The sequence below is a fragment of the Anolis sagrei genome, chromosome 1, assembly GCF_037176765.1.
Source record: "Anolis sagrei isolate rAnoSag1 chromosome 1, rAnoSag1.mat, whole genome shotgun sequence".
NCBI lineage: Eukaryota > Metazoa > Chordata > Lepidosauria > Squamata > Dactyloidae > Anolis > Anolis sagrei.
This window is the reverse complement of record NC_090021.1, coordinates 8,327,266-8,351,493: the sequence shown is the minus strand read 5'-3', so window position 1 is coordinate 8,351,493 and position 24,228 is coordinate 8,327,266. Positions and strand designations below refer to the sequence as shown.

At 43.3% G+C, this 24,228-nt stretch overlaps 1 protein-coding gene across 2 annotated transcripts in view; it reads left to right on the top strand.

Moving 5' to 3' along the window:
* Window positions 1–24,228, top strand: part of KIF13B (kinesin family member 13B) — a 268,692-nt gene that overhangs the window by 177,756 nt on the left and 66,708 nt on the right. For both annotated transcript variants that reach the window (XM_067462696.1, XM_060754661.2), the window contains exons 19-26: window positions 1,086–1,232; window positions 3,046–3,195; window positions 8,532–8,660; window positions 12,876–13,046; window positions 15,620–15,777; window positions 17,925–18,057; window positions 20,075–20,221; window positions 23,996–24,025. In XM_067462696.1, the coding sequence (XP_067318797.1) occupies window positions 1,086–1,232; window positions 3,046–3,195; window positions 8,532–8,660; window positions 12,876–13,046; window positions 15,620–15,777; window positions 17,925–18,057; window positions 20,075–20,221; window positions 23,996–24,025 (1,065 nt within the window). The remainder of the gene's footprint in view (window positions 1–1,085; window positions 1,233–3,045; window positions 3,196–8,531; window positions 8,661–12,875; window positions 13,047–15,619; window positions 15,778–17,924; window positions 18,058–20,074; window positions 20,222–23,995; window positions 24,026–24,228) is intronic.

Sequence of the window (24,228 nt, the reverse complement as noted above, 5' to 3'; positions counted from 1 at the left end):
CTGTCTAGTTGATACTTGAACATTTTATTCATTTATACTTTGGTTGGGAGCATACCATAGAATTACACTAGAGCAGTGGTTCTCAACCTGGGATCCCCAGATGTTTTTGGCCTACAATCCCAGAAATCCCAGCCAGTTTACCAGCTGTTAGGATTTCTGGGAGTTGAAGGCCAAAAACATCTGGGGACCCCAGGTTGAGAACCACTGCACTAGAGGAAAGACTCACAAACACTTACGGATTGGGGAAATTCTTCGGAGTTTAAGTGAGTAAAACCGTGGATATCGAATCTGTGGATAAGGGGTCTCGAGAGTGAAACCATTGAACTTTTTAAGCATCTCAAACAAAGGACAGGATTGCTTTCTGCTGCCTCAGAGAGTAAGGTTAGATCAAGAATAGATTTCTAGTGAACATTATGAGAAACATTATGAGGAACATTATGAGGAACTTCTTGACACTAAGAGTGGTTCAGCAATGGAACCAATTGCTTGCATGTAGTGTCAGACTCGTGGCCCTCCAGGTGTTTTGGACTTCAGCTTCCAGAATTCCTGTCCATTGAATAAGTTGATTAGCTCTTCTGGGAGGTGGAGGCCCAAACATCTGGAAGACCACAAGTTGGACACCTCTGAATTACACGGTCCATTAAACTTCTTCTAGCTCCATGAGTGCATCATACATTTTCAGGGAATAAGCCCTAATGAAAGTGTCAACCCTGTAGCTCAGGCATTTACCAACTTGGGCCCACCAGGTGTTTTGGACTTCCAACTCCCACAATTCCTAACAACTGATAGGCTGATAGGAATTGAGGGAGTTGAAGCCCAAAAGAATCTGGAGGACCAAAGTTTGCCCATGCCTGCTGTAGCTACTAAAAGTGACTGGCAGTGTCTTAGGTATTGGTGTCACCACGAAGTTACTTACCAACACATATAGGTAAATTATGACCATGGACAACACTTGTAATCTTAGAAGGGGAAGAAGAAAAAACATGGCTGCATCTTTGGGACTCATTGTGCTGGTAGAGACAACACCAGTGGTGTCTTAGTTCCATTGTTGCATTTCTTTGACCCTGATTTTTTTCCCCTGTCAGCGAGGTGCCCTTCTCAGCGAGCCAGCCATTCAGGTGAGACGGAAAGGCAAAGGCAAACAGATCTGGTCCCTGGAGAAACTAGAAAACCGGCTAGTCGACATGAGGGACCTCTACCAAGAATGGAAGGACTGCGAGGAGGACAACTTGGTAAGTAGAGGAAATTCTTCCAGCATCTCAAAAAGTCACTTTTTTGGTACTGTAACTCTTAATATTTCACAAACCCACATGGAGAATGTCATGGGGATGGTGGAAGCAGTAAGTCATAGGCTTCTAATATAAATTCATGGTGCTGTTAATGACACTTAAAGCCCTACTTGTCTTAGGACTTCAGAATTTAAGGGAGAGCATCTTACTGTCTATTCCTGCAAGAGATTATGACAGTGTTTCTCAACCTTCCTAATGCCGTGACCCCTTAATCCAGTTTCTCGTGTTGTAGTGACCCCAATCATAAAATTATTTTCATTGCTACTTTATAACTGTAGTTTTGCTACAGTTATGAATTGTCATGTAAATATCCTATATGCAGGATGCATTTTCATTACCTGGACTAAATTTGGCACAAATACCAAATACATCCACATTTGAATACTGGTGGTGTGGGGAGAGATTGATTTTGTCATTTGGGAGTTGTAGTTGCTAGGATTTATAGTTTGCCTACAATCATAGAGCATTCTGAACTCCACCAACGATGGAATTGGACCAAACTTGGTACACACAATTCCCATGACCAACAGAAAATACTGGAAAAGTTTGGTGGGCATCGACCTCGAGTTTTGGAGTTGTAGTTCACCTACATCCAGAGAGCACTGTGAACCCAAGCAATTATAAATCTGGGCCAAACTTGGCACGAACACTCAATATGCTCAAATGTGAACACACAGGGGTGCTGTCGCTCCATCCTCTATGACGGAGGGTCCTTGATCTCAGAGTTTGGGGAAAATAAACCATGACATTTGGGAGTTGTGTTTGCTGGGATTTATAGTTCACCATCAAAGAGCATCCTGAATCCCACCAACAATACAATTGAGCCAAACTTCCCACACAGAACCTCCATGACCAACAGAAAATACTGTGTTTCCTAATGGTCTTTGACGACCCCTTTGACACCCCCTCGCAGCCCCCCTAAGGGTCCCGACCGCCAGGTTGAGAAACACTGGGTTATGAGGTTTACTGTTGAGGTCTTATTTATTTACAGAATGTATATTCCGCCCTTCTCATCCCAAAGGGGACCCAGAGTAGATCCCAGAACATATACTCGGAAAACAATGCCGTTACACAGATAGGACAGACAACAGATAGAGGTATTTTTTCCCAACTTCGGCGTCCTGGAGGTTGTGTTTGATTCTGGCCACACAGGGGTGCTGTCGCTCCATCCTCTATGACGGAGAGGATGGAGATCACAGATCACAAACTTCCTCCATTCTTTTTGATCACCAGCATGTTTCTGTTACTTCCTTTTTATGGTGCCATAAAATACTTCTCCACTTTAGCTACTCACAGCTCACAACTGTTTTCAAACTGCTTAGATGGACAATGAGCTGGGCTGAAGGTCGGGTGCTCACCCTGACCCAGGCTTCGAACCGCCAACCTTTTGATTGGTATGATTATATTGCTGCTGGTGATTAAACGGTTACGCTAAAGCCTGGCCCTTCCTTTTGTACCATCCGTTGCAGAAATTTGCTATGGGAGGATGTAGGATAGGACCTTCAAAGACCCATTGGTGGAAGTATTCCTGTCTTTGTGTCACCAAGGTTTTTTTTGTTTGTTTTTGTTTTGTCATGTTAGGAGCAACTTGAGAAACTGCAAGTTGCTTCTGATGTGAGAGAATTGGCCATCTGCAAGGACGTTGCCCAGGGGACGTCCAGATGCTCCAAGAAGGGAAACTGATAAACAATTCCAAAAAGACATACCAGTAGGAAAGGTAATCGTAATTGCTTCTTTTCCTTTCTTTCCGCCAAAGGTCATGAGGGCTTACTTCAGGCGAGCGGATCCGTTCTACGACGAGCAGGAGAACCACAGCCTCATTGGTGTCGCCAATGTCTTCCTTGAGTCCCTCTTTTTTGACGTCAAACTTCAATATGCGGTGCCCATCATCAATCAGAAAGGAGAGGTAACTCCTCCAAATGCTCCCTTTGTTGTATGTCATCCTGTTCAGCCTGTGATTGTGTCTAATGATCAGATTGCTTTGGATTATGGGAATTTATTTATTTATTGTGTCAGTATCAACCAGTCAATTGTATTACATTTTTAACAATTTTTTAACAAACAGACAAACACAGATTTTGCACACTTGGTAGTTGATTAAATGTCCTTTGACCAGTAGCTGGCCACTTGGAGTGCCTCTGGTATTGGTCCTCCATGGTGCATGTGGCAGGGCTCAGGTTGCATTGCAGCAGGTGGTCAGTGGTTTGCTCCTCTCCACACTCGCATGTCGTGGATTCCACTTTGTGGCCCCATTTCTTGAGGTTGGCTCTGCATCTCGTGGTGCCAGAGCGCAGTCTGTTCAGCGCCTTCCAAGTCACCCAGTCTTCTTTGTGCCTAGGGGGGAGTCTCTCATTTGATATCAGTCATTGGTTGAGGTTCTGGGTTTGAGCCTGCCACTTTTGGACTCTTGCTTGCTGAGGTGTTCCAGCAAGTGTCTCTGTAGATCTTAGAAAACTATTTCTTGATTTAAGTCATTGACGTGCTGGCTGATACCCAAATGGGATGAGCTGGAGATGTCTCCGCCTTGGTCCTTTCACTATTGGCTGCTACTTCCCGGCGGATGTCAGGTGGTGCAATACCGGCTAAACAGTAATTTCTCCAGTGGTATAGGGCGCATACACCCCGTGATAATGCGGCATGTCTCATTAAGAGCCACATCCACTGTTTTAGTGCGGTGAGATGTGTTCCACACTGGGCATGCATACTCAGCAGCAGAGTAGCACAGCGCAAGGGCAGATGTCTTCACTGTGTCTGGTTGTGATCCCCAGGTTGTGCCAGTCAGCTTTCGTATGATATTGTTTCTAGCTCCCACTTTTTGCTTGATGTTCAGGCAGTGCTTCTTGTAGGTAAGAGCACGGTTCAGAGTGACTCCCAGGTATTTGGGTGCGCTGCAATGCTCCAGTGGGATTCCTTCCCAGGTAATCCTCAGAGCTCGGGATGCTTGTTTGTTCTTGAGATGAAAAGCATGATCAGGGTGCTTTGGATGATGAGAATGACAATGTTGTTCATGTTCAAGTTGATTCCTCTGATGGGAATGAGGATGCTGTCCTTGAACATGTTTCTGAAGGGAATGGGGATGATGGTTTGTTTCCTGGGCCTGGTTTTAGAGATCTGGAGCTTGAATGCAGTTCAGTTGATTACTTAGAGAGGCCTGTATTGCTGCAAAGGGATTCTCAAGATCTTGAGTCTGGGAAAGGCTTTGCACCTCAATCCCCTGGTCAGTTATCTCCAGGTGCAGATTTTAATGAAGCCTTAGCCAGCAAAGACAAACAAATCAGGAATGAAGGCGTTCAGCTAGAAGTAAATCCAAAGTTAAGGAAAAATCCGTTCTTAGCTGTTTGGGAAACAAAGTAGAGACACAAGTGCCAAATACTGAGTCTATGGGGGGTTCAGCCTGCGTGTGAACCTGAACCTGATTCTCTGATTGCTGAACCTGAACCTGATTCTCTGATTGTATTTCCTGATGCTACTGAACATGTATTTTTCCCTGATGGTAATGAAAATGTTGATTCTGAGATCAGTGACTTGGAAAGTGAAACTACACATTCTGATGAGAATGTTGCAGAGCCAAGCAGTGATAGCTCTCCAGAGGAGCTAACACCTGGCTTCCTTAATGAGGATAGAAAAAGACAGATTTGGAAAAACAGGAGTGAATCGCAGAGTCTGCGAAGGTCAAGCAGATTAAGGGAAAAGGAAACACAGGCTTCAAAGCCTGGAGGCGTGTCACGAAACAGTTTCTTCAGTTTTAAGTGCCTCTCGCCGGGTTGTCTCGTTAGATCAGGCATCGTTTAGACTGAGGCATTACCTTGGCAGATTTCCCGTTTCCCGTGGCCTACATCCCAAGAGGCTTCTAGTGCTCCAAGTACGGTTAGTGGATTGCTAACAGGTTCCAGGTTTTTACAGTGTTGCTTTTGGATATTGATCTAGTTCATGGATATTCTTGACTGCTGAATTTTACTGTGGCTTTTTGACTTTGCATTTTCTTCTATTTTGTAACCATTTTTCATCAATAAAAAGGGATTGTTTTTCCCACAGTCAAGTGTGGTGAATTGTTATCTTATGGTCTTGTTTCCTGCTCTGGGTTGCAACAGTCTAGTGTCAGATGATGCAACATTGGATTAACAATAAGTTCTTCATGCCAGGTTCCTGGACCTCTGTCTTGGTTTGATTCTGGTTTTAAGTGCTTTTGTTGTTATTTTGCCTTTGAAATCAAGCCTCTAGTTTCATGGACTTCTTTGGACTATTTCTCTGTGGATTAATTGCTCTTTTTTCTTTCCTAATTAATTGGATTTATCTTTTACTGTGGATTACTTTTTATTGCTTTGGCTTTCATTGCCTTCAATAAACTGCTTGCTATTTTAACTCAACTGTGTGGTGTTCAACGTCAGAGGGGATCCTGCTCTGGAGTGCAACACCCTTTGCTCAATCAGCTCATGGTTGTGCTTTTACCCAGTCACTTATTTGAGAATTACAACTCAGTGCTCAATTACAATCGATTCTTCACTTCCTGATCATAGCCAATTGTCTTTTACCATATCAAAATCCTGAGTGACCCCAGATTCTTGTTCTACATATATTTTTTTTGACATAATTGTATAACTTGTACATATGGGTATAATGTTTGGTTTTTGAATTTCAGCTTCGGTGTGGCTAAAATGGAGTAATATCCCATTCTCATTTCAACCATACTTCTTCTCTTCTCACTGCTCTCCTATTTAATAAGTCTGGGACCAATCAATAACTTGTGCATGAGTTCCCTAATTGGCAATTCTGTATGTGTCCAACCAACAACTACAGGGTTTGGAAGCAGCATTTTTGGACTACAACTCCCAGAATTTTTAGCCAACATGACTATGGTGGCTGAGAGATTTTGGGAACTATATCGTAAGAAAAAAGTAATATTTTGAAGCTATGAGGCTTATTATTATTATTATTATTATTATTATGTTTATTTATATCCAGCCTTTTCTCTCCACAAGGAGACTCAAAGTGGCTTACATTAAAAGCATTTCAATAATAATATACTTTGGTAGGGCCCGATGGTGGCACAGTGTGTTACACCGCTGAGCTGCTGAACTTGCTGACCGAAAGGTTGGTGGTTCGAATCCGGGGAGTGGGGTGAGCTCCTGCTGTTAGGTCCAGCTTCTGCCAACCTAGAAGTTCGAAAACATGCAAATGTAAGTAGAACGATAGGTACTGCTTCTGTGGGAAGGTAACCGTGCTCCATGCAGTCATGCTGGCCACATGACTTAGGAGACGTCTACGGGTAACGCCGACTCTTCAGTTTCGAAATGGAGATGAACACCACCACCCCAGAGTTGGACACGACTAGACTTAATGTCAAGGGGAAACCTTTACCTATACTTTACCTTTATAATATACTTTATTTATATTCCGCTCTATCTTCCCGAGGAACTCAGAGCAGATTACAGAATACATACATGGCAAACATTAATTGCTGTTATAAATTTATTTATTTGTTTGTTTATTTACTTATGGTATTTATTATCCCGCCTTTCTCAGCCCGGAGGCGACTCAAGGCATTTCACAGTCGGCAACAATCGGGGCCACAACCATTAAAAAACAATTAAAACAGTCATCAAATACTATTAAAACATTTAGCACATAATATAAAAAACAGTACAAATCCATAAAAACATTATCATAAGCATTTCCTTACTAAAATCATTATCCAATTGCATCGTCAAGTTGTTCAAGTATTTCCTATTTACCAGATTATGCTGCACTAGCAAAAGCTTGCTCAAAAAGCCAGGTTTTAACCTTTTTACGGAAAGTTAGAAGGGAGTGGGGCTATCTTATATCCCTAGGTAGGGCATTCCACAGCCGAGGGGCCACCACTGAGAAGGCCCTGTCTCTCATCCCCGTCAAACGCATCTGCAAAGGAGGCGAGACCGAGAGCAGGACCCCTCCCCCCCCCCAGAAGATCTTAGAGTACTAGATGGTTCATAAGGAGAGATACGTTCGGATTAACAAAGACAGACAATACATAGACAGAGGCAAGGCTTCCCTCTTTTTTCATCTCCGGCATCTGGAGGCTGTGCTCAACTCTGGCCATGAGGAGGTGCTGTTGTTCTATTTATCCACGCTGAGATATCTGTTGTCTTTGGACGCCTTCCTGATCGAATTGCCGGCATGTCTTCAGGGACGCCTTTTACCTCCCTGCCAAAGAAGTACCTGTTTATCTACTCACAATGCTGTTTTCGAACTGCTATGTGAGCAGAAGCTAGGGCTGATGGAGGGAGCTCACCCTGACCCGTGGCTTGAACTGCAAACCTTCCGATTGGCAAAATTTTCTGTAGTTGGCAGTTTAACCTCCTGTGCTAACCAAGGCCCCTCAATAAAAATACAAAATTTTAAAATATGCAAATACACAAACAGAATTAAATATAATTCATATTAAAATCAATTCAGCTAAAAACCATAAAAACATATTCAAAACTAAGAACCCTGTCTTGATCTTAAAAACCTTATTTTTTAAAAGCCTGCCTGAATAAAAAGGTTTTAACCTGCTTACATCCATAAAATGACTTCCATAAACAAAGTTAATGTATAGTTATTGGAAGTCTGACTTGGCCACGGTGGTCCATGCTCTGGTTACATCCCGAATAGACTATTGCAACGCACTCTATGTGGAGTTGCCTCTGAAAACTGTCCGGAAACTCCAATTAGTCCAATGCTCGGCAGCCAGATTGCTCACAACTCCCCTGTTACACCAGCTCCACTGGCTTCCAATTAGCTTCCAAGCACAATTCAAAGTGCTGGTTTAAACCTACAAAACCCTATACGGCTCTGGCCCATTTTACCTGTCTGAATATATCTTCCCCTATAAACCGTCAAGGACTTTAAGATCTTCCAGAGAGGCACTGCTCTCGGTCCCACCACCTTTGCAGGCACATTTTGTGAGGAACTTCTCTGTGGTGGCCCCCCGGCTATGGAACTCTCTCCCCGGCGAGATTAGGTCTGCCCCCTCTCTCCTGACCTTTAGGAAGTAGCTAAAATCCTGGCTTTGGGGTCAGGTATTTGCAGATTGATGGTGACCTGATATAGACTAAGAGTTATTTGACCACAACGTTCTGGACTGAGTTGGAGACAGAAGTAAACAGCTGGCAGCAAAAAAGAGGGAAACTAAAGATCTGAGGAACATGCAAAATGTTTTGGGTTTTGGAGGTGTTTGGGTTTCTGGATGATGGAGGCTCACCCGGTATGTATTTCCCCCATTAGGTGGCAGGCCGTTTGCATGTGGAAGTGGTGCGCGTGAGTGGAGAGATCGGGGAGCGCATCGCTGGAGGTGATGACAGCATGGAGAACTTCTCTGAGAATGACCTCCAGGAAAACAAGTTAGTGTGCATGGTGAGTCCTTGTTCCGAAAAGAATTATGAGTTATCATGTTCACCTTTGTTGTTGTTATTTGCTGTCAAGTTGACTTTGACTTAGGACAAGCTTGGGCAAACTTGGGCCCTCCAGGTGTTTTGGACTTCAACTCCCACAATTCCTAACAGCCGGTAGGCTGTTAGGAATTGTGGGAGTTGAAGTCCAAAACACCTGGAGGGCCCAAGTTTGCCCATGCCTGACTTAGGGTGACTCTAGCTATGTGGACCTTCCAAGAACACGAGTCGTCCACTGTCATGCTCAAGTTTAGCAACTTCAGAATAGTTGTAACTTCCTCAGATGAGTCCATCCACCTGTAATGTGTGCTCTTGCTTTTCCTTCTGTTTCTTGCTACTGCAACGACCTCTGGTGGAGACTTTCAGACCACAGTTTGATTCAGGAATGGCTTATTGGCCTATGCATTTTGACTAACCCTGTATAGTTGACCCTCCACTTTCATGAAGGTTGGGAGTAGTTCTTACTTACCTAGGCGATCCCTCAATATCCGAGTATGGTGGCCTTCCAAGTTGCCTATAGTTATATAGATAGGCTTATGAAGATATATGATATATGGTGAAACGTCAGGAGAGAATGCTTCTGGAACATGGCCATACAGCCCGGAGAACTCACAGCAACCCAGCATCTTTATAGTTTTGTTCCTGTGAGTGGGGGGATTGTTCTTTACATCTGTGTGATTTGTATTGAGATCTTTACTTTTGGGTTGCTGTGAGTTTTTTGGACTGTATGGCCATGTTCCAGCAGCATTCTCTCCTGATGTTTCACCTGCATCTGTGGTTGGCATCTTCAGAGGTTCTGTTGGCAGTGCGGCAAGTGGAGTGCCTATATACTGGTTACTGGTATTAAAAAATACTAGAATCAAGACAGTTCATAACAAACACCACTCAAAAACAGAGGAACTCCAGATAGCAAACAATCAAATTGCCAGTTAACACCTCCAAAACAGAGGATGTCTTCAAGCAACAACAATAGATACTCTCACTGATTTATTTTGCAGTTTTGTGGTACTTAATGCTATTCAAGCTTGCTAATTGCAACATTCAGACTTATTTTACACCAGGGGTTCTCAACCCTTTTTTGACCAGGGGCCGCTTTGACCACTCTCCAACATTATTACCAAAAGGGTTACGAATCAGTTTTTGGTCAACTTTAGATTCAGTTTGGTTATTTGAGGTGCTGATTTGGAAAATTGCATTGGATAGACCACATCACCTCTAGTTTCTAATCTATATAAATAAAAATGTAATGTTCGTTTGTGGGATTAACAACTCAAATTTGGACACAAGACACCATTCAAAGCAATCTACGTCCTTCACTCAAAAAATTCCTCCCAAAAAACAATAAGAACTTTAAATTTTAAAAAGGAAAAACAGAACACAGTGCATGCGTGCAAACCCAAGAAACTCCCAGATGCCTCCTCCTCCTCCTCCTCCTCCTCCTCCTCCTCCTCCTCCTCCTCCTCCTCCTCCTCCTCCACTTCTTCTTCTTCTTAATCTTCTGAATGGCCATCTATCAGGAGTGCTTTGATTGTGTTTGTCCTTTATAGCAGAAAGGGCTGTACTGGATGGCCCTTGGAGGTCCCTTCCTACCCTAAAATTCTTCTATTATTATTATTATTATTATTATTATTATTATTATTAAGCAGAGGGTGAATGTCCATCTGTCAGGAGTGCTTTGATTGTGGGGCAGAATTGGATGTCTCTTCCTACTCTAGGATTCTATTATTACTAATACTGTTATTGCTGTTGCTATTATTATTAAGCAGACTTTCTCATTACTTAATTTTCTGTACCACCAAACTGTGCCACTTATCAGGCCAACAAGTAACCATCACTCATAAAAACACTGAAAAACACAGCAGAAGAGACTTTAAAAGCCAAAAATAAAAAAAATTACATTACAACACAGGCATAAAACAATATACAGTATATTCTGGCGTATAAGACTACTTTTTAACCCAAGAAAATCTTCTCAAAAGTCAGGGGTCGTCTTATATGCGGGTGTAGTCTTATGCCTGGGAGTCGTCTTAACTCTATATTTTAACTGGAAAAGTTGGGGGTTGTCTTATACGCCCAGTCGTCTTATATGCCGGAATATACGGTATGTGATTGTGTGTGTGTATATGTGTGTATATATTTGTGTATATGTGTATATATGTGGTTTTGCTCCTGCGTTGTAATGTATTTTTATTTTATTTTTTGGCTTTTAAAGTCTCTTCTGGACATCTGGGAGTTTCTTGGGTTTGCACTCATGCACTGTGTTCTGTTTTTCCTTTTTAAAATTTAAAGGTCTTATTGTTTTTTGGGAGGAACATTTTTGAGTGAAGGGCATAGATTGCTTTGAATGGTGTCTTGTGTCCAAATCTGGTGTCAATTCGCCCACCAGTTTTTGAGTTCTGTTAATCCCACAAACGAACATTACATTTTTATTTATATAGATATACACAAATATATACACACATATACACACACAATACACATATACACAGACTGGGGCACAGCAATGCGTGGCAGGGGACAGCTAGTACAGAATATATGCCATCCAGTAGTCGCCATATCTATTCAGTAGGTCCAAATATATTTTCATGATATTGTCCAGCCTTAAAAGGGGCTGCCTTGGCGCAGTGGGTTAAACGCTGAGCTACTGAACTTGCTGACTGGAAGGTTGGCAGTTCAAATCCATGTCACAGGGAGAGCTCCCGCTGTCAGCCCCAGTTTCTGCCAACCTAGCAGTTCAAAAAGTGTGAATACATTAATAGGTACAGCCCCGGCAAAAAGGTAATTGTGCTCTATGCAGTCATGCTGGCCACATGACCTTGGAGGTGTCTATGGACAATGCCGGCTCTTTGGCTTAGAAATTGAGATGAGCACCAACCCCCAGAATCGGGCACAACTGGACTTAATGTCAGGGGACAACCTTACCTTTACTTATTGGAGGTCAAACCAACTCCTTACAAGAGATATGGACACTAGGCCTGGGTAACAACGGAAAAATTTGTTTCTAAAATCGATTCTTTTTTGGGGTTTTTTGCGTTTCGTTATTTAAAATAATTACAAAATTTTCCTTTTAAAAAGTTCGATATTTACGAAATTTCGTAAATGTGAAAAAAATTACAAAACATTAACGAATCCATTTCCGAAACAATAACGAATCGATTCGTTAATGGCGGACGCGACCGCGAAATACGCTAAAAAACCTCCAAAAACTTCTGAAGCTTCCCTCTCCCTCTGTTGTTGACTGTTGGTGTGATATTATAATTTTTTTTCACTTATTAAACAAAAAACAACCATAAAACTTGCCCCAGACATGCGGAAATAATAACGAAACGACCTCAAAACAATAACGAAACGAATACAATAACGAAATACAAAGCATTTACAAAACTGTTTAAAAATTCGTTTTTTAAAAAAATTGCTCCAGAATGGTTCGTTATCGTTTTGTAATTTAAAAAATTAACAAATTATTAACGAATTAACGAAACGAAACCGCCCAGCCCTACTATTCAGTGATTGTTTTGGGAGGGGGGGGGGCTCCAAAATACTGTTTGCTTACACTTGAAAATTACCTAGGACCAGCCCTGCATATGCCACCCAGTAGTCGCCATCTGCTCACCCACAGAAAACCATATTAAATAAGCCTTGGCACTATAAGAGGATTTTGAGAGAACAGTCGCTCTTGTTACAATGGTGTAGTAATGGTAGAACCATGGACCATATTTTAGTTAGGTTCTTGTGGGTTTTTTCGGGCTATAGAGCCATGTTCTAGAGGCATTTCTCCTGACGTTTCGCCTGCATCTATGGCAAGCATCCTCAGAGGTAGTGAGGTCTCACAACCTCTGAGGATGCTTGCCATAGATGCAGGCGAAACGTCAGGAGAAATGCCTCTAGAACATGGCTCTATAGCCCGAAAAAACCCACAAGAACCTAGTGATTCCGGCCATGAAAGCCTTCGACAATACATATTTTAGTTATTGCAGACCATTGATGGTCCACAGACCACAGGTTGGGAACCACTGTTTTACACAGACAGCAGTTCTTTCTCCCACCAAGGACACTCCACAGATACATATACACTCCACTTTCCTCACCGCCAGCAGAACATAAACATTTAAGGGTGTTATCTAAGGATGCTATTTCTTGTTGACCTGCTTCCATTAAAACATTGTTTCCTTCCTCCTAGATTAAAATCCTCCAGGCCACCGGTTTGCCTCAGCACCTCTCCAACTTCGTCTTCTGCAAGTATTCGTTCTGGGATCAACTGGAACCCGTGACAGTGGCTCCCGAGATGGATCCCTCTCTCTCGCCCGTCAGCAAGGAGCCGCGGTGCATGGTCGTCTTCGACCATTGCAATGTAATTTGGGTTTTGTTTGTTATGATTGTATTCGGAAGAGCAACAGGCACATGCAAGACAGTTTAGATATTTGTCGAAGGCTTTCATGGCTGGAATTAGATATTTGTTGAAGGCTTTCATGGCCGGAATCACTGGGTTGTTGTAGGTTTTTTCAGGCTAAATGGCCATGGTCTAGAGGCATTCTCTCCTGACGTTTCACCTGCATCTATGACAAGCATCCTCAGAGGTAGTGAGGTCTGTTGGAACTAGGAAAAAGGGTTTATATATCTGTGGAGTGACCAGGGTGAGACAAAGAACTCTTCTCTGCTGGAGCTAGGTGTGAATGTTTCAACTGACCACCTTGATTAGCATACAATGGCCTGACTGTGCCTGGGGCAAACTTTTGTTGAGAGGTGATTAGATGTCCTTGTTTGTTTCCTCTCTGTTGTTGTGCTGTTGCAATTTTAGAGTTTTTTAATACTGGTAGCCAGATTTTGTTCATTTTCATGTTTTCCTCCTTTCTGTTGAAATTGTCTACATGCTTGTGTATTTCAATGGCTTCTCTGTGTAGCCTGACATGGTGGTTGTGAGAGTGGTCCAGCATTTCTGTCTTCTCAAATAATATGCTGTGCCCAGGTTGGTTCATCAGGTGCTCTGCTATGGCTGATTTCTCTGGTTGGAGTAGTCTGCAGTGCAACAGAGAGGAAGCAGGCAGGGACATCTAATTACCTCTCAACAAAATTTGCCCCAGGCACAGTCAGGCCATTGTATGCTAATCAAAGTGGTCAGTTGAAACATTCACACCTAGCCCCAGCAGAGAAGAGTCCTTTGTCCCACCCTGGTCATTCCACAGATATATCCTAGTTCCAACAGACCTCACTACCTCTGAGGATGCTTGCCATAGATGCAGGCGAAACGTCAGGAGAGAATGCCTCTAGACCATGGCCATATAGCCCGAAAAAAACCTACAACAACCCAGTTTAGAGATTTGTTTGTTTATTTTTATGTCACAGAGTTGTCACCCCAAAATGTTATGTTTAGGGAGTATGAATCCCAGCATCCTCCATCCAGAAAACCCAATAGCTGGTCTGTTGGATGCTCCATTGCACTTTCCAGTGGAAAATGTTCAGGGTTAAGGTGGGGAGTCCATGGATGCATCTACACCAGGCATGGGAAAACCTGGGCCCTCCAGGTGCTTTGGACTTCAACTCCCACTATCCCTAACAGCCTCAGGCCCTTTCCTTTTCCCCCTCAGCCGCTTAAGCTGAGGCTGTTAGGAATGGTAGGAGTTGAAGTCCAAAACACCTGGAGGGCCCAGGTTTGCCCATGCCTGATCTGCAGTACAATTAGTGCAGTTTGACACCACTTGAGCTGTCACTGGGGGTTATAGTTTGGTATTTATTTTATTTATCGTGTCAGGGGATAGTTTGGTGAAACACCACGATTCTTTAGCAGAGGCTAATGGCTTTGTAAAAGTACAACTCCCATCAGTGGTTCGAATCATAGAATCATAGAATCAAAGAGTTGGAAGAGACCTCATGGGCCATCCAGTCCAACCCCCTGCCAAGAAGCAGGAATATTGCATTCAAATCACCCCTGACAGATGGCCACCCAGCCTCTGCTTAAAAGCTTCCAAGGAAGGAGCCTCCACCACACTCCGGGGCAGAGAGTTCCACTGCTGAACGGCTCTCACAATCAGGAAGTTCTTCCTAATGTTCAGATGGAATCTCCTCTCTTGTAGTTTGAAGCCATTGTTCCGCGTCCGAGTCTCCAAGGAAGCAGAAAACAAGCTTGCTCCCTCCTCCCTGTGGCTTCCTCTCACATATTTATACATGGCTATCATATCTCCTCTCAGCCTTCTCTTCTTCAGGCTAAACATGCCCCGTTCCCTAAGCCGCTCCTCATAGGGCTTGTTCTCCAGACCCTTGATCATTTTAGTCGCCTTCCTCTGGACACATTCCAGCTTGTCAATATCTCTCTTGAATTGTGGTGCCCAGAATTGGACACAATATTCCAGATGTGGTCTAACCAAAGCAGAATAGAGGGGTAGCATTACTTCCTTAGATCTAGACACTGTGGAGAATGGTGAGCTCTCGCTGTTAGCCCCAGCTTCTGCCAACCTAGCAGTTCAAAAACATGCAAATGTATGTAGATCAATAGGAACCGGAAGGTAACGGCGCTCCATGCAGTCATGAAGATGAGCACCAACCCCCAGGCACGACTAGACTTAATGTCAAGGGGAAACCTTTACCTTTATCAATATGGCAGTGGTTCTCAACCTGTGGGTTCCCAGATGTTTTAGCCTTCAAGTCCCAGAAAACCTAACAGCTGGTAAACTGGCTGGGATATCTGGGAGTTGTAGGCCAAAACACCTGGGGACCCACAGGTTGAGAACCGCTGCTTTATGAGAAGAAAGTGCATCTTAGAAGTGAATTATTACAATAATAATAATAATAATAATAATAATAATAATAATAATAATGTTGTTGTTGTTGTTATTGTTATTGTATAACAAAAAGTGGGAACAACCTGTAGGCAACTAGAGTTACAAATAGAATGAATGACATGCTTTATCTTCTTTTTTTCTGAACTAGGAATTGTCTGTCAACATTACTGATGATTTTATGGAGTATCTTTCGGACGGCGCTTTGGCCATTGAGGTGTATGGGCACAAGCAGTCCGACCCTTGCAAAAACCCAGCTCTGTGGGACCTGGGAATAATCCAGGCCAAGACACGAAGCCTGCGAGACAGGTAAGAGAGGTGCCAATTGACTCGTAAATGAATGAAAGACATTTTTTTTTTGTTGAAAAGCACAAAAACTCTGCATAGAATTTTGAGAAGAGTGGTACCCAGTGATTTTTTTAAATACTGTTTATGTTTAATCCTGTTGTAATGTTTCCATATTTGTATATTTTAAATTGTGTGTGCTAGCACCAGGATTGTGGCACAGCTGGATGAGTGTCAGCTGCATTAAGATCACTCTGACCAAAAGGTAATGAGTTCGAAGCCAGCCCGGGTTGGAGTGGGTTTCCAACCAATTGTGTGTAACCTGTTATCGACCTTTGCAACCCGAAAGACAGTTGCATCTGTCAAGTAGGAAAATTAGGTACCACCTTTAAAAAAGTGTGGTGAGGCTAAATTAACTGATTTATGAGGCCGTAAAGAAGACTCCAGCAAAAGCATTCCAGCGGGGAAGCATGCGGGGAATGCGGAAGTGCTTCATCAGCGTCGCAGATGGACGATGAAAGCGACAGCTCCCCTGGCAGCCAGAAAAAGTTAAATAGTTTCTGTGTATGTCTGTATATGTTTGTATGTCAAAAATTGGCATTGAATGTTTGCCATATATGTGTACACTGTAATCTGCCCTGAGTCTCCTGCAGGGTGAGAAGGGTGGAATATAAATGCTGTAAATAAATAAATAAATAAATAAAAATAATCCTTTTATGTGAAGTCACTGGGAAGATCTTTCACGTGAGATAAAGCGGGTATAATAATAATAATAATAATAATAATAATAATAATAATAATAGTGTGATCCAATACAACAGCCAGCAGAGTGTCTGCTGTGGACTTATCTTGTGGTGTTTCTAATAATAATAATAATAATAATAATAATAATAATTGTATTGTCAAAAGCTTTCATGACCTGAATCACTGGGTTGCTGTGAGTTTTTCAGGCTGTATCACCATTTTCGAGTAGCATTCTCTCCTGACGTTTTGCCTGCATCTGTGGCTAATGGCATCTTCAGAGGTTTGTTCAAAGGTCTGTTGGAAATGAGAAAAGTGGATTTTATATATATATCTGTGGAATTTTCTTCACGCTGGCTTCAAACAGACAAAGGTTTTTTCTCCCACCCTGGATATTTCTCTCTCTCTCTCTCATATATATATATATATGTATATATGTGTGTGTGTGTGTGTGTATGTATATTTATATTTATTTATTATTATTTATTTACAGCTTTTATATTCTGCCCATCTCACTCTGCAGGGGACTCAGGGCGGATTACAGTGTACACATATATGGCAAATATTCAATGCCAATTTTGACATACAACATATACAGACATAGACAGAGGCTATTTAACTTTTTCTGGCTGCCAGGGGAGCTGTCGCTTTCATCGTCCATCTGCGACACTGATGAAGCTCTTCCGCATTCCCGGCATGCTTTTTGCTGGAGTGCTTGCTGGAGTCTTTTTTTTTTTATGGCCTCATAAATTAGTTAATTTAGCCTCCCTACACTTTAAGGCGGTACCTTATTTTTCTACTTGACAGATACAACTGTCTTTCGGGTTGCAAAGGTCGACAACAGGCTACACAATTGGTTGGAAACCCACTCCAACCCGGGCTGGCTTCGAACTCATGACCTTTTGGTGAGAGTGATTTTAATGCAGCTGACACTCAGCCAGCTGCACCACAATCTTGATATACACATACATACATACATACACACACACACACATACATATACATACATACACTCCACTTGCCTAATTTCCAACACACCTCTGAACAAACCTCTGAAGATGCCAGCCACAGATGCAGGTGAAACATCAGGAGAGAATGCTGCAAGAACATGGCCATAAAACCTGAAAAACCCACAACAACCCAATAATAAGAATAAGAATAATAACTATCATGGTTCACAACTTCAAAATCAAAGGATATGTCATTTTACATAGTCTTTAGCCTTCTCTGTCAAAGAGGGCTGCTGCCTTTCCAAACTTCATCTCCCAAGATTCCATAGCATTGAGTCACGGCAGTTAAAGTGGTGCCAAACTACAATAATTCTACCATGTAGACATACCCCTCATGATTTTGAACATTTCCAAAGCAGAGTGAAGAAACTGAATGATTCGTTTTCACATAGGAAGTTGTGTTTCTGTCTTTTTTTGCAGGTGGAGTGAAGTCACGCGCAAAGTGGAGCTGTGGGTTCAGATACTGGAGCTGAATGAGAACGGGGAATATTGCCCAGTCGAGGTGATTCCAGCCAAGGATGTGCACACAGGAGGCATCTTTCAACTCAGGCAGGTAAGTTGCACAGGTCATATAATACCTTTGTTTTATTCTCCTGTAACCTTCTTATTCTATTATATCTCTATAATTTTTATTTAAAGTATTTTTTATTCAACAAAAAAGATAAAACACACCCCCCTATTTTGCTTTGGTTAGACCACACCTGGAATATTGTGTCCAATTCTGGGCACCACAATTGAAGAGAGATATTGACAAGCTGGAATGTGTCCAGAGGAGGGCGACTAAAATGATCAAGGGTCTGGAGAACAAGCCCTATGAGGAGTGGCTTAAGGAGCTGGGCATGCTTAGCCTGAAGAAGAGAAGGCTGAGAGGAGATATGATAGCCATGTATAAATATGTGAGAGGAAGCCACAGGGAGGAGGAGGGAGCAAGCTTGTTTTCTGCTTCCTTGGAGACTAGGACGCAAGGGAACAATGGCTTCAAACTACAAGGAAGGAGATTCCATCTGAACATGAGGAAGAACTTCCTGACTGTGAGAGCCGTTCAGCAGTGGAACTCTCTGCCCCGGAGTGTGGTGGAGGCTCCTTCTTTGGAAGCCTTTAAACAGAGGCTGGATGGCCATCTGTCAGGGGTGATTTGAATGCAATATTCCTGCTTCTTGGCAGAATGGGGTTGGACTGGATGGCCCATGAGGTCTCTTCCAACTCTTTGATTCTATGATTCTATGAAATGATTTTTTTACATATATAAAACTGAAAATTGCATAAATTGATACTACTGCATGATAACCCCTAAGCAGCTACTAAAAATAACAAAGTAGAGAGTCAAAAGTAGACTAGACAATACTACAGTTAGGTGGATCAGTAATTGGTTAAGTGAATGAACCCAGAGGGTGATTCTCCCCAAGGCTTCCTCTTCATCCTGGAAAGAAGTGACAAGTGGAGTGCCATCAGCAGGGTTCCGTCCTGGGCCCGGACCTGTTCAGGATCTTGATTAGTGACTTAGATGAAGGGTTAGAAGGCAGGATCATCAAGTTTGCAGACAACACCAAATTGGGAGGGATAGCCAATACTCCAGAGGACAGGAGCAGGATTCAAAACCATCTTCACAGATTAGAGAGATGATTGGCCAAAACAAACTTAATGAAGTTCAACAGGGACAAATGCAAGAGACTCCACTTGGGCAGAAAAAATGAAATGCAAAGATACAGAATGGGGAACGATACCTGGCTCGAAAGCAGGATGTGGGGAAAAGATCTTGGAGTCCTTGTCGGAAACAAGTTAAACATGAGCCAACAATGTTATGGGGCAGCTAAAAAAGCCAGTGGGATTTTGGCCTGCATCAATAGGAGTATAGTGCCTAGATCCAGGGAAGTTCTACTACACTTCTATTCTGCCTTGATCAGAACACACCGGGAATTGTACTGTATCCAATACTGGGCACCGCAATTTAAGGAAGAAGTTGACTCTATGCAGGGATGTGTCCAGAGGAGGGTGACTAAAATGATCAAGGGTCTGGAAAACAAGCCCTATGAGGAGCGGCTTAAAGAGCTGGGCACATTTAACCAGCAGAAGAGAAGACTGGGAGGAGGCATGATGAGGGCCAATATAAATATGTGAGGGGAAGTTATAGTGAGAAAGGAGCAAACTTGTCTTCTGCTGCCCTGAAGATTAGGATGCATAACAATGGCTTCAGACTACAGGAAAGGAGATCCCACCTGAACATGAGGAAGAAGTTCCTGATTGTGAGAGCTGTTCAGCAGTGGAACTCTCTTCCCTGGAGTGTGGTGGGGGCTCCTCCTTTGGTGGTTTTTAAGCAGAGGCTGGATGGCCACCTGTCAGGGGTGATTTGAATGCAATATTCCTGCTTTATGGCAGAATGGGGTTGGACTGGATGGCCCACGAGGTCTCTTCCAACTCTAGGATTCTTTGACTTTCAAACTAAATATAAAAAGATGACTGTATTTTGAAAGTGCTCTTGTCTTCTCGTCTGTTGCCAGCAGAGGGCAGTCTATACCAGCCTATATATCCTTTTCTGTTTGTGTTCCTAACACAATTGCCTTCTTCTCCAGGGACAATCGCGTAGGATTCAAGTGGAAGTGAAGTCTGTGCAAGAATCAGGAACCTTGCCTCTCATGGAAGAATCCATTCTGTCCATTGGAGTGGGTTGCGTCCAGATCAGGAACATCAAATCGCCCAAAAGCCACGAGAATCATCAGGTAAAACGGTTCCTCGTTTATTAATCTAACTGCCACGAAAGGGAAAACGAAAATTATATTTGTGTCCACACCACTTTTTCCTGGAAGAAGGTCTCAGGTTTTATCCCTAGCATCTCCAGTTCAAGTGATGGAAAATAACTGTCTGAGGATGCATCTGCACTATTGTGCAGGTACAACTGCACCAGGAGCTCCAATTTTGTTTGCTTTGCATTGAATGTTTGTTATAGTCCTAAGTTTCAGGGACTCTGCAGATAGGTGGCTTCTTTTGGCTGCAATCATAGGGCAAGCCACCTGTCAATTATAGTTAGGTTCCCTGGTCCCACCCCCTTTTTGAGTTTTTGGAGGGAATAGGAGCCTTTTTGGTTCAGTCCACACAGAGAAGCCTTTCACACAGGACATAAAACCAAGAGCTCCTGTAGAAAGCTTTGTCTTCTACGGCTTGGCCGGGGAGATATACAGTCTACAGCTTGGCCGGGGTTATACAGCCCACAGCTTGGCCGAGGATCATACAGCCTTACAGCTCCTTTGCGGAGGGACTTCAGTCAGCCATCACCGAAACCTGAACTCCTTCTTTTCCCTTGGAGGTCTACAAAGCTCTGCTTGGTAAGGGTCACTCGCGGAAGCCAGAAGCAGTTGGTACTGGGTGTAGGGGCTCCACGCCAACAGAGGCAAAGAAAGACTGCCCAGATTAGAAGTTAAGGATTTCCCCATTAGTTAAAATACCAGTCATGAAAACCAATACCAATCTGTTCCCTGTCAACAAGATTGAAAGAGCCAATAGACTTAAGCTCTACTACTCCTTTCCACCTAATTCCAAGGAGGCCTCTCGGGTGCTGGATGAGTACCTGGCCACTGTGTCTATCTGGATGAGGAGGAACAAGCTGAAGATCAATCCCGACAAGACAGAGGTCCTTCTGGTCGATCGCAAACCTGACCGGGGTATAGGGTGGCAACCTGTGCTGGACGGGGTTAAACTCCCCCTGAAGTCACAGGTCCGCAGTTTGGGAGTCCTCTTGGATTCAACGCTCACACTTGAGGCTCAGGCGTCGGCAGTGTCTGGGACGGCTTTCGCACAACTGAGACTCGTGCGCCAACTACGACCGTACCTCGCGAAGGCGGATCTGGCCGGAGAAGTCCATGCCTTGGTCACCTCCAGATTGGATTACTGCAATGCGCTCTACTTGGGGCTGCCCTTGAAGACGGCTCGGAAGATCCAACTGGTCCAACGAGCAGCAGCCAGGATGCTAACTGGGGCCCCTTACAGAGAGAGGTCAACCCTCCTGTTCAAGGAGCTCCACTGGCTGCTGTTTATCTTCTGAGCCCAATTGAAGGTGCAGGTGCTTACCTACAAAGCCCTGAACGGTTTGGGACCAGCCTACCTGCGTGACCGCATTTCCATTTACGAACCCACATGTTCACTTCAGTCATCTGGAGAGGCCCTGCTCGTGATCCCACCGGCGTCGCAAGCGCGCTTGGTGGGGACGCGGGACAGGGCCTTTTCCGTGGTGGCTCCCCGACTCTGGAACACCCTCCCCAAAGCCCTTAGACAGGCCCCTACATTGGCTGCCTTCAGAAAGAACTTGAAGACCTGGCTTTTCTGATGCGCCTTCCCAGATTAGGAAATCTCCACTACCAAGTCCCATAAGCACTTTACCAGAACCAATGATTGTTGCACACCGCACATCGCACTTGCCCTGGAAGCCCTTTATACACCCCTGTCACATCAGCACTTTTAATCCTTGTACCCACCTTTACCAACCTTGAGGGAGCTGGGGGTGGTAACGGCCGACAGGGAGCTCTGGCGTGGGCTGGTCCATGAGGTCACGAAGAGTCGGAGACAACTGAACGAATGAACAACAACACCCACCTTTTGGCCCGGCCCAGTTTTATTGTGTTTTAGTGTATTGTGGCTGTGGTTTACTTTGCTTTATTCTGTTTTTAATTGTTTGATTTGCTTAGATTGTATTGTTATATTGTGGTTGAGGCCTCGGCCTGTGTAAGCCGCATCGAATCCTTCGGGAGATGCTAGCGGGGTACAAATAAAGTTTAATAATAATAATAATAACAATAATAATAATAATAATAAAGAAAGCCTTAAAGTACCTGTTTGTTTTCATTAATAAAGAGCTTTGTTGAACCTTTAAGCAATCTAAAGACTCTGTTTTAAGGAAATCCAAAGGCCTTTAATCTGAGGCAGCCCCGGCGTCCCGTTGGGCACACAGAATTTATGTTCTGTCTACAGTCTTATGCACAGGCCCAGCGTGCGACAGCACAACTATAGAACAAATGGTTTGACACCACTTTAAGAGCCATGTCTCAGTGCTATGGAATCCTGGGAGCTGCAGTTTTACAAGGTCTTTAGTCTTCTCTGCCAAAGAGTGCTGGTGCCTCACCAAATTACAACTCCCAGAATTTCTATAGTATTGAATCTCCATATATTAAAAAATCCACTTTGCTGGATGAAGCTGTCGTTGATATTTTCATTATCATGCTTTTTCCCCAGTTGACAAAACAGGGATGTTTGCAAGAGGTCAGAAAGGATTATTTATTAATGCATAATGCAACTTAAAAATGTCTCGGGGCCCATCTACATATAATGGAATTTGAAACTGTGGTGTAAATGAGGCCTTATACTTCACTAAGATCGCATGATAAAAGTGTGGGGAAAAATATATTTTACTAGGTTCTTGTAGGTTTTTTCGGGCTATAGGGCCATGTTCTAGAGGCATTTCTCCTGACGTTTTGCCTGCATCTATGGCAAGCATCCTCAGAGGTAGTGAGGTATGTTGGAACTAGGACAATGGGTTTATATATCTGTGGAATGACTGGGGTGGGGCAAAGAGCTCTCTGCTGAAGCTAGGTGTGAATGTTTCAGCTGACCACCTTCATTGGCATTTGAAGGCCTGGCTGAGCCTGGGAAAATGTTCTGTTGAGAGGTGTTAAGATGTGCTACTAGGAAGGCATTTTCTCCTGACGTTTCGCCTGCATCTATGGCAACCATCCTCAGAGGTAGTGAGGTCTGTTGGAAATAGGAAAATGGGTTTATATATCTGTGGAATGACTGGCATGGGGCAAAGAGCTCTCTGCTGAAGCTAGGTGTGAATGTTTCAGCTGACCACCTTCATTAGCATTTGAAGGCCTGGCTGAGCCTGGGAAAATGTTCTGTTGAGAGGTGTTAAGATGTGCCTGGTTGTTTCCTCTCTGCTGTTTTGCTGTTGTAATTTTAGACACAGCATATTATTTGAGAACACGGAAATGCTGGATCACTCTCACAACCACCATGTCAGACTACACAGAGAAGCCATTGAAATCCACAAGCATGTGGACAATTTCAACAGAAAGGAGGAGACCATGAAAATGAACAAAATCTGGCTACCAGTATTAAAAAACTCTAAAATTACAACAGCAAAACAACAGAGAGGAAACAACCAGGCACATCTTAACACCTCTCAACAGAACATTTTCCCAAGCTCAGCCAGGCCTTCAAATACTAATGAAGGTGGTCAGCTGAAACATTCACACCTAGCTCCAGCAGAGAAGAGCTCTTTGCCCCAACCCAGCCATTCCACAGATATATAAACCCATTGTCCTAGTTCCAACAGACCTCACTACCTCTGAGGATGCTTGCCATAGATGCAGGCGAAACGTCAGGAGAAATGCCTCTAGAACATGGCCCTATAGCCCGAAAAAACCTACAAGAACCTAGTGATTCCAGCCATGAAAGCCTTTGACAATACATAGAATATATTTTATTTTTGTGATTTTTTTTTCTAGGAAGAAGATGATGACATGGATAGCTACCAGGTAAATAGACTACCTTTTTCACTGAAAATATAAGTTTTTAGGTCGTATTGTGCTAATTTGCCTTTACTACAGAGTGATCACAATGCTGTTGCATTGTAAAGAGAGTTTGCACATGACCTCCATGTAAGTAATCTTTCTTGCTAGGCACTGAACATATAATCTACATAAATAAAAATGTAATGTTTGTTTGTGGGATTAACATG